Source organism: Elephantulus edwardii, unplaced genomic scaffold (genome assembly GCF_000299155.1).
Source record: "Elephantulus edwardii isolate Elephantulus edwardi_28Jun2011 unplaced genomic scaffold, EleEdw1.0 scaffold00120, whole genome shotgun sequence".
Lineage (NCBI taxonomy): Eukaryota > Metazoa > Chordata > Mammalia > Macroscelidea > Macroscelididae > Elephantulus > Elephantulus edwardii.
In genome coordinates this window covers 1,101,832-1,113,226 of record NW_006399870.1, presented here as the reverse complement: position 1 = coordinate 1,113,226, position 11,395 = coordinate 1,101,832, and the positions used below count along the sequence as shown (strand labels likewise).

The following is an 11,395-nucleotide window of genomic DNA, read 5'->3' as shown; positions in this document are numbered from 1 at the left end:
GGCACCACACTTGTCTCAAAGATGGACAGGAATGCAACATACTTTAACTCATCTTGTGGGGCTTCAGCACCAGATATAAGCTCATAAGGTCACTAACTCAAGAGAGGGACCGGAATATAGGAAAGTTAAAGGCAACTTTATTAAGAAGCTCCCACACAAAGTTCCTTGGTATGGGGGTAGATGCCAAAGAAGTCAACACACTTGTCTTTCTTTATGTGCTGATATAGAAGGCAGCCTCATCTTCTGAAACTTCTTTGAGCTCAGAGTGGCTGCAGGTCTGTCTAACAGAATACACATCCCTAACTATCTGTCCTGTTGTTGTTGTGTACTGAGGAATCAGGACCAACTCATAGCTGAACCTCCAGCAGGTTTTTAGGGGCAGTATAATTGAGCCAGAGGAGATTTTCCATCTTTCTCCTGCAGAGGAGCTGGTAGATTTGAACCATGTGCCTTTGGTATGCAGCTCCTTACCACTAGGCCATCAGAGCTCCCTATGATTTGTCCTAAGGCTTTATAATTCTATGGCTCCTTCTTCCTTGGGGAGGGGTTGAGACCTTTGTTTCATTATGAGTTTACCTGGAAATTTTGCATATTAGATTAATGAATTTCACTAACAAATTTAACTAAGAGAGTCCAAAGAGTAAATAACATTATAACTGCCAACAGGCCAAGAAATGTGAGACTCCATGTGACTGAGGGGATGTAGCATTTTATCCATTTCAGATATTCCTGCAAGAATGGTGGAGTTCTTTAAACACTTTACTTGCTATTTTAGTTCCAGGGGTGATAGTAGGGCATACTAGGTCTGGTATAGTATTGTGTATCAAAGAAATGGCAATGAGAATTATTTAAATATAGTGATTTTTCTTCCTAGTGTTGAATAAATGTTAGTTGGATGAAACTATTAACTCTATAAAAGGCAAATAAAAATGTCAAAATTATAAACAACCATTTCTTTTTTCCTTAGGGAAGATTATTTCTGAGGTAATGATCCTTAGAGACTCTGTTTTAATAACTAGGTTATCAAAGTTTGTAATTAAAAAGAAAATGTAAATTATATTTTTTATCTTGGTAAGGGAAAGATGTTCTCTCCTCCTGGAACCAAGAGAGGAGTCTTTGGGTAAATTGGCAATTAAAAGTCATGTTAATCAGAGTAGAGTTACAATATAAATTACAGATTCTGATCCTTTGATCAGGACTGGGAGTGGGGAGTTCTGATTTCAAAGCTATCATCTAGTCACTAGGGACACATCTCTCTTCAGAATAATTATTACTGAGAGCATTGTACAACATTGAGGTTCTGAACAGCAAGAAGGTGAGGGCCTGCCTGATAAGTCAGACACCACAGTGGTTAGAAGCGTAAACTGTGGGAGTTGGAATGCCTATGTTCATGTTATGGCTACAGCTCAATAGTTTTGTCTATTTGGATTAGTAAATAATCTCAGTGAAATGGGAATAATAATATTACCACAAGCATATAGAACTTCTCACAGAAATTACTAAATAAGTGTTCACATTGTGATTTTTTTAAAAAAACTATAATCATTCAAGTAAGAGCTCTGAGAAAAACAAAGGAGCATTGATTCACTAATTCATTCTTAAACTCATTCTAGGAATTAATTGCACCTAGCTCCAACAAGAAAGGAGAGTTTTCTGATCCCATGCTCCTATATTCTCATGGAGTATAAATTTGATGGTGATAGAGAATGTCAACACAGTAGCTACTCTCAACCTCTGACAAGAACAGGTTTCTAAATTTCTAATTAGCCATCTTTTTTCTCCATCAAACAAAATCCAGAGGGGAAGCTCTGATGTGAATCACAGTGATTTCTGCTTGTCAGGGATCTTCAGAGAAGAGGTTCAAATTTCAGAAACTTAAAAAGAGAGACAAGAAGAAAGGCTCTTAAAAAGGTACTGACTTAAAAATTCAAAATTCATTTACTTTATTCTTGCTTCTGTCTCCCCAGCACCAGTAATTTCAAATTTGGGTGCAACAACCTTGATGCTCTAAAGACGAATTCATACCAAATAATAGGGACTTCTCTACACTAGTTTTAGTTTCTCTGAGGATTCTATACCCAAGAAATAGGGGCCAGATACTGGGAGGGTGGTGCTGATGTTTCTTTCTCTCTATGTAACTGTTTCTGTTGCCTTCACAGAGTACCTTTGAGGAGAATGGCAACCAAGAACAATTCTGTGACAGAGTTCATCCTTGCAGGCCTAACAGACCAGCCAGAACTCCAGACGCCCCTCTTCTTCCTGTTTCTCTGCTTGTATGTGGTCACTGTAGTGGGGAACCTGGGCTTGATAACTCTGATTGGGTTGAACTCTCATCTGCACACACCCATGTACTTTTTCCTCTTTAACCTCTCTTTGATAGACTTCTGTTACTCCACTACTATCACTCCTAAAATGCTGGTGAGTTTTATCTCAAAGAAGAACATCATATTGCATGGAGGGTGTATGACTCAACTTTTTTTCTTCTGTTTTTTTGTTATCTCTGAGTCCTTTATTCTATCAGCGATGGCATATGACCGTTATGTTGCCATCTGTAAACCATTATTGTACATGGTCACCATGTCTCCTCAGGTTTGTTTACTTCTTTTGTTTGGTGCCTATATAATGGGCTTTTGGGGATCCATGGCCCACACAGGAAGCCTCCTGAGTCTAACCTACTGTTCTGACAACCTTATCAATCATTTCATGTGTGACATCCTTCCTCTCCTGGAGCTGTCCTGCAACAGCACATATATCAATGAAATAGTGGTGTTTATTGTTGTGGCCATTGATATTGGAGTGCCGATTGTCACCATCTTCATCTCTTATGCTGTAATCCTCTCCAGCATTCTCCATATTCAATCCACTGAGGGAAGGTCCAAAGCTTTTAGTACATGTAGCTCCCACATAATTGTGGTTTCTCTTTTCTTTGGTTCAGGGGCTTTTATGTATCTGAAACCCCCTTCCATTTTGCCTCTTGACAAAGGGAAAATATCTTCCCTTTTCTACACCATTGTGGTGCCCATGCTAAATCCGTTAATCTATAGCTTGAGAAATAAGGATGTGAAAGTTGCTCTGAGGAAGACCTTGAGCAGAAAACCATTCTTTTGAGAAAGGGACATTAATTGAAGAAAGAGGATGAAATGTTGTTTAATTACTGTGCATGTGGTTCAACCATGTACCCAGGTTCTTGTGGAGAATTTCACATCTTAATTGTATTTAATGCAGATTTATTTTCTCTATCCATAACTGCACTTTAACTATTCCAAGTGGTCTTTATTTTATAAAAATTATTATAAAATCAAAGATCATTTAGTCTTTAATTGAACTTAAATATCATTTGGCCTAGCCTTTTTAATTTAAAAGATTATATTTTAGAAATGAAGGAATAGTATGTATTTTGTCAAGTGTCACACTGTTTGGTGTTATATGCAGGACTAGACTTCAGATCTTTGAATTGTAAATTACTTTGCTTTTACTTATTCCATGCTTACTTGTTACACTGGGTTATTGTGTATGCCTTCTTAAAAGTTTGATGATGTATTGTTTTATAATCTAATTCTATTTTTAATAATTTCACATACTGTCTCAAAACTAATTTTTGACTATTCATTTTCATTTTCAAGAGGGTAAGAGGAATATGTTTCTGAAGCTGATCTTGTACAAATGCTAAGTGTGAAGGTTGGCTTGTGAGTGAGGCTGTTATATTAGATATCACATGGTAGCCAGCAGGGTCATTCCTGACGTATTTTGTGGAACTCTAGGAATATTGTCAGGTATGTTAGTACTTTTATAGGTTTACAAGTTCTAAAAATGTCAGGTCATACATAGTTTAAGACAAAATGCAAAACTCAAATTCACTACCACAGAGTCAGGACTGGCGCATTGCTGGCCCTCCAGTGGGCTTCCAAGAATGTAAATTTCATGGAAGGCGATTTCCCATCTTTCTCCCATGGATCAAGTAGTAAGTTTGAATCTCCAGAGAAGACTAGTTGGAAGCATAACTCTCTAAGGACTGTGCTCCCAGAGCTTTCTATGTGTAAAACTGAAGTCAGGATATAGAGCATTTTCTTAAGGGTTAATTTGCATGTTTGAGCTTTGATTAATAAATTTTTGCCTCAGGGTAATCAAATAAGGCTCTGGAGATTTTAAAGAATTTCATAAACTGACAGATCTAGATATTGAGGTCCCTGCATAGTACAAATAGTTAATATGTTCAGCTTCTTACAGAAAGGTTGTATGTTCAAGCTCATTTAGAGGTGTCTCAGAAGCAATAATCAAGGATTATCATTTCCAATTCTATGCAGCACAGTTCTACTCTGAGATACAGGAAATCACAATTGTAATTGATGTAATTTGGTTTGGTTTAGTTAGTTATCAGGGCAGCACTAAGTAGGGGAAGCCATTTTCATTACATTTAAAGACACTACTGACAGCACTTCTCATATCTATGTATATGGAAAAGAACAAATTTGTCATAGGACTGGCTTATAATTATGCAACATCTTTAAAGTAAGTCCAGTTTTATACACTACATGGGAACATTTTGATCTTTATGATTATTTCATTGTTTGGGATCTTCTTAACTATGAGAAAAAACATTCAACTTTACTCCAAATAGTTTCTTTTGACCAAAAGTTTCCCTTGTTAAAAAATGGGTCTACCTAAGTTTCTGCAAAGAAAATATGTCTTGTACACATCTGGTAAGTCTACTCCTAAAATCTTCTCTTTAGAAGCTACCGTTTTTGTCTATGACTCATAAATCATCTTATGATTATTCAACTGTATGTGTCTGTCTTTATATATCATAGGAAGCCCTAGTCTATAGGGATTTGCACTGCTAACCCCCAACTTTTAATCCACTAGCTTCTCTCCTGTAGAAAGATGGACAGTTGCCTCCCATTGATAGTCTTGGAAACCCAATGAAAAGTCCTTGGGAATCCAATGAGTTGGTTCCAACTCAACAACCACGAGTTAAGCCGAGCTAAGTAGACAGTATATTTATCAATACTGATAATAAGCCTCCCTTGTTTTAAAGTTAATGTTAAGAATGATTCTTTTAGAAGAAGAAAGAACAGAGAACAAAGCAGTGGTAAAGACAAAAAGAAAAATAAGATAAAGCAGTGATTCTTCCTTGGACACATCCATATGTATTCCAACCCTGATATATAGATTAATATTTTAGTCTCCTGATCTATCCTCCTTCTATGGATGTCCCACCTCTACTTCTTTTTTATTTTTGCTGTGGTGAGCCAGAGTCTTGACAGCTGGGAGCACAAGGAGAACAGGTATTTTTAATGCAGCAGACATTTTTATCTAAATTTAGTTAACAAATGGTCTTTTCTTTCTGGTTCTATCCCCCCCCCCCCTTCCCAGGATAATGATGTTTTAGTTGCTGAGACTATTCAGAACATTATTTCAAACTGGTAAAATCCTGGGCAATCTGAGAAACATTAATGCAAAAGTGGCTACGTTCATAGATAAGTTTACATGGGACATACATGCATAAACATCTTTTTGTATATATTTTTTCCCTCAGTGTATGTGTAAAAGGGCCAAGATCATTGATCCTCAGGATAATTTATTTTATACATTACAGTGTACAGAACAAGAAAGAAAAGACACTTTGTCTGAAAGTGAAAGACATTGTGTAAAAGGTCCATTTCAATTTGAAATGAAAGGACCTAATTTACTGTTGCAAATTTAAAATGTGAAAAATAGATGGAAAAAAGAGTAATCATGCTGTAAAGTGGTCATCTGCACTTTTGATCACAGCTCCTCAGTCCTCTAGTAATATGCTAACATCCTGGCCTTTGCCTTGGTCTCATACAATAGAGTGTATTTATTGACCCTGTTGTTATTGAGCTCAGTAATGTGATTCATTTGGTCAATGGTATATTAGCAGATACGACATAAACAGATGCTCAAAATGAGCAGGATAAGGCTTGACCTCTTGTGCTTCTGCTACTTTGAGAAGAACTTCTGTTTCATGACTGTTGTCCCATCTGATTCTTACAATGACCACATGTGGAACGGATTTTGAAGCAGACTACCTGTGCCCAGACCAGATGAGCCGCCACAATCAACTTGTCGAGATAAGAATTAATGCTCATTATTGCATGCCAATGAGATTGTGAGGTTGTTATATTAGCTATTGCTGTATAACATGTTAACCATTCACAGATTAGAAAAGGTGCCTCTTATCTGTAGGATTTTCTTTTAATGGGATCTTACTCAATATATAATGTTATAAAACTCTTATTATTAGGCATTGTTTAACGTTATATATTTTATGGATTTTATAATTTAGATAGACAGCTTACATTTAAAAAATTATTTTGTCTAAATTTTTTTGGTATTGTTTTATTTTCTCAAGGCAGATTTTTGCTGTTTTCAATTAAAAATATTTTCCATAATTTATTTGATTCATTTCTTACATGGGCATGCATTATTTAATAGTTGATCAGTTTTTCCCCTCAGGTATATTTTTCATATTGTTTGCTAATTTAATTTTCTCATAATCAGAAGTACTCTGTAAAATTCTAAAACTTTTGCTTTTATATAAGTGAACTTCCTGTGTGAATGCAAAGAGCATAGTTTCTTGTTTACAGTATTATCTTCTCCTCAGAAAAGTATCCAAGAGGACCTGCTACTCTGGTCTTCCAGTCAGATTTCTAGTCAGGTTTCCATATGTCAAAGGAAAACTTTTTTTTTTCATTTTATTTTATTAATTTTTTTTTCTAGGACAATGAGATTTATTTAACACATTCAGTATTTCACATTGTACAAACCATTAGATTCTCTTTATTCACTGGTCCATTTCTACAACAAATACATCCAAAAACACTATATAATAAAATTATTTACAACATTTCCAAATGAGAAGATTGCTTTTGCCCCTTCTACAGCTATTCACACACAATACTTCCACATCATTAGAAGATTTAAAAATGCTCGCCCTGTATTCTAGGCTGCTTATGAAATGTGAAAACTAATAACATTTACAATGGCATCAGCTCCTCTCGATACATGGCAACATCTTAGAAACCTTGAACTTCACCTTGCAACACCAAAAGGGCTTAATAACCCTGCTTTTCCCATTGCACTTTACGAAACAGGTTGCAGAACTAGGAAAAGGGCACATTATTAAAAGGACTAACTGTACAGAAATGGTTTTAGAAAAGTCATAGCTCAAAATTGCCTTTTGTAAAATTCACACACATTTACAAGTATCAAGTTGCTGTCCAGCTCGTTTACTTGGATTTTCTCCGCTTGGATTGCACCGCACTGGTTACGTCTTTAGTAGAGCTGGAGGCTGAAGCAGGCCGAGAGGATCGTTTACGATGTCCGTTTTCCACACTTTCAGAAGCCACACTTGGCTCTTCAGTTTGGGAGTTTCTTTGGCTAGGGGTTTTGGATTTTTCAACTGTCTCTTTGGGCTCACTTTGTCCAGAGACTATGGTGGCATTCACCTCAAGTTCTGGTCTAGCAACAGACCCCTGCAGTGCTGTAGCTGGAGTTTCCTTAGAGACTAAACTCTGGGAAGAGGCTATGCTGGGCAGAAGCTCTGGATGGGATCCCACCTTCTCCACTAGGCCACCCGCAAGTGGCTCAGATGTTATGCCACCATGATTGTTTTTTGTGGTCGGCGCCGTGGAGATGAGTTCAGAGGGTACCAGAGTAGTTACTATTGAACGTACACTGGTGGGGAGAGCACTGCCCGGTAAGTTGGGTCCTGCTGAGCTGGCGCCCGGGCCTACAGGGCTAGAGGTCATTTTTAGCAGAGTGGGTGCTGGGGGTGTTAGAGTTTTACTGTCCAGATCTGTGGATAACTGCTCTGTTCTCATGAGCCCTGGAGCTGTCGTCTCTAGCCCTTGACCTTCAGTCTCTCCATCTGCACCATATTGTTCTTCCCCTTATTTTATTAATTTTAATGAACGCTTACAGAGATTTTGGATTTCCATTCATTCATTGTTGCGCTTTTCTCCCTGCCCTCCCTCCCCCAGTTCACTCCTCTTTGAAAAGTAAAAGAAAAATTCTTTCATTGGTATACAATCCCCCCCAACACCCTCCCCCTCCCCCGAGTACATTCCACTATGCAACCTTAATTCTGGACTCTTGTGATAACCATAATACCCTATCAAACCTTTTAAAAGTCACTTTATGCCTGTAATGTTATGGGTACACATTTCTTTCTTTCAATTCAAGTGAAACATCTGGCCCTAGCTTAATTAGACGTTATAGATAGCTATTAGCAGGAGTGGTATCCACTTCCTAAACAACATGCCTCTGGAAACCCTATAACCTTTGATAAATGTCGATAGTTGTAGAGGGACTTCAAGCCTGTTGTTCATAGGGTCACTATGAGTTGTGCTCGACTTGAAGGCAATCAACAACATTAACTTAGAATTGTGTCAGAACAGCTCACAAAATATAGACCAGCTTGGTTTTCCAGTGTAACATGGTAAAGAATATTGATCCAAGACTGTCCCCTCATGTATTCCTTGTATCTCATGTATCTTCATGCCCTTGTTTTCTGGCACAGAGTTTCAGGCTCGAGTGTTGAGAATTGCTTATCTTCTTATTTAGTCTGTATGATGACTGAAGAGGAAAGTAAAATTGTGATGTATCTCAATCTTTTATCATTTTTTCCTTCTGTTTCATGGCTAGGTATTTGAACATCCTTAGAGACTGGGGCTGCCTAACTAACATGCCTTGTTTGTGGTTTCCTTTTGTACCCCCAGTACAGTCCCTGGCAAGCCAAGGAACTCTGAGTGCTTTTTAAATCTGTGGTTGAATTTTTAAAGAGAAGGCACCAAAAAGTATAGAAAAAGGAAGAAAGATATCCTTACATTATCCACCTTATCTTCATTTAAGACTCACAATTTTTATGTTACAGCCACAGAAATTCTCATGTTGGACTGAAGCAACTGATTCTGTTGCTAATACAGTTATTTCTTACCTTAAAAGATCTTCCCCAGAGAAAATTGTTTGTGGGGGAAAATTTTTATCTGTGACTATTCTGTCCCTGCTGAGTTGACAGATGGATGAGGATATTACCATTCTCCTCTCTTTGTTCTTTGCTCAACCTGTTATCACATTGCTAAATGCTACTAAATATTTTTTATAGTATAATAAATTTATTAATTTAAGATTTTTTGTTGTCATTTTAAAAGTTGCTAAACCAAATGATTTTTTCATACACAGTTTGTTTCACAGAATTATTTTCAGTAGTTACAATGTAATCACATTTTCCCCAATTTCATTTTGTAGCTATAATTTTCATTAATATCTGGGTATCTATCTGCCTATAATAAGTGAACTCTCTGTTGCGTATGCAATTGAGTCAAAACCAACTCATAGCTAACTCTCAAATGGATTTTTAAAGGCAGTAAATTGCTAACAAGGAGATTGCCCATTCTGCTCTTGAAAAGCAGCTGGTAGATTTTGGACCATATGCCTTTGCAATTGAAGCACAGGTTATTACTACTAGGCTATCAGAAGAACACACAGATATGTCTTGGAGAAGGTGCAGCCAGAGTTCTCCTTAGAGGCAAAGATAATGACGCTTCATCTCACATACTTTGAACATGTTGCTAGGAGAGGATATTTCTCAGAGAGGGACATCATGCTTAGCAAGAAGAGGAAGACCTTGAACAACCTCAGTCAACCAAATGGGTTAACACAGTCACTACTGCAATGGGCTTGAGTGTACCAGAGATTGTGAGGATGGCACAGGATCAGATAGAGTTCAGTTCTGTTGTTGATAGGGTTGCTATGAGTCATATTTGACTTGATGACATCTAATAACACAACATAAAGGAACTCTGGTGACCTAGTGATAAGAAACTGTGATGTGATCCCAAATGTATATAGTTCGAATCCACTAGCAGCTCTGCAGGACAAGAATGGACAATCTACTTTGTGATTCACTGCCTCTGAAAACTCGCTAGAGGGTCAGCTATGGTTTGTTTTCAACTTGACAGCACACAACAACAATCACATATGCCTACGTATCTATTTTAAACTACATTTCTTGTGTATGTATCTGTATCTTCCCTTTTTTTAATGGTATTTTGCTGATCATCTCCTTAGTGTATATTGCTTTTCCTTTGATCCATCTTGTTATGTGAATATGACCCATTAACTAATTTTCACTTCTTTTTTTCTCATCCCCAGTAAACCATGCAAAAATAACTCCGTGTGTAAACCTTTCCTTGTTGTTGTTGTGGTTGTTATGTGCCGTCGAGTCATTTGCGACTCATAGCGACCCTATGTACAACAGCCCTAAACCGTGCTCTATCCTGTGTCAATTGCATTGCCTCTGACACACCCATCCCGATTACCCCAGTCACTGAATCAATCCACCTCACAGAGGGTCTTCCCCTCCTGTGCTGTCCCTCTACTCTACCCAGCATGATGTCCCTCTCTAAAGACCTGTCTCTCCTTACAACATGTCCAAAGTATGTCAGGCGAAGCCCCAGAATCCTTGCCTCCAAGGAGCAGCCTGGTTTAACCCTCTCTAGGATGAATCTGTTTGTTTTCTTGACAGTCCATGGTACATTCAATACTCTTCTCCAGCACCACAGCTCAAAGGCGTCAATTCTCCTTCTGTCCTCCTTAGTCATTGTCCAACTCTCTGATGCATAACAAATGATTGCAAAGACCATGGCCTGTATCAGGCACACCTTTGTCTCCAAAGAGACACCGTTGCTCTTGAGTACTTTAGAGAGGTCCCTAACAGCAGACTTTCCCATCGCAATATGTTTTTTGATTTCCTGGCTGCTGGTGCCAAGAGTGTTGACCGTGGGGCCGAGCAAACGGAAGTTGTGAACACTCTCAATTTCTTCGCCATCCATCCTGATGCTACCGGTGGTGAAAATTTTTGTCTTCTTGAAAAAATCCAAAAAAAAACAACAAACCAAAACAAAACTAAAAAAAACCAACACACCTTTTGTTAGGTTTACATATAATAAACTTAAACAATATCTGTCCTTTTGTGGATGACTTATTTCACTCAGGATAACATCCTAGATTTATCCATGCTATGTAGTGTTTTCAGAATCTATTTTTTAAAAGCTTTATAGTACTCCATTATGAGAAAAATGAGTTAACATTCAACTTTATTTAAAAGAATATATTTTGACCAATAGTTCTCCTTGTTAAAAAATGGGTATACATAAGTTTCTATAAATAAAACATATCTTTCACCCATCTGCTAAATATACTCCTAGATTCTTCTTTTTATTTTTTTTTAACTCATCCATTGTTGTACATCACCACCCCCTTCTACTTCCTTCCTTCTCCTTTGCTCCACTTGGCAATGCACCTCTTGCTCCAGATTTTTCTCATACATAAAATATCTCATTATGTATTCCTTTTGGACCTATTTCTTATG

General features: G+C 37.5%; 1 protein-coding gene across 1 annotated transcript; it reads left to right on the top strand.

Moving 5' to 3' along the window:
- The first annotated feature begins 2,175 nt into the window (after positions 1 to 2,175).
- LOC102846682 (olfactory receptor 8B12-like) lies at positions 2,176 to 3,108 on the top strand. Its single transcript, XM_006892842.1, has one exon. The coding sequence runs from the start codon at positions 2,176 to 2,178 to the stop codon at positions 3,106 to 3,108; it is 933 nt and encodes a 310-aa protein (XP_006892904.1).
- Positions 3,109 to 11,395: the final 8,287 nt, after the last annotated feature.

Excerpts from the sequence above, each read along its gene's own strand:
- LOC102846682 (XM_006892842.1), top strand. The coding sequence starts at position 2,176 with ATGGCAACCAAGAACAATTCTGTGACAGAGTTCATCCTTGCAGGCCTA.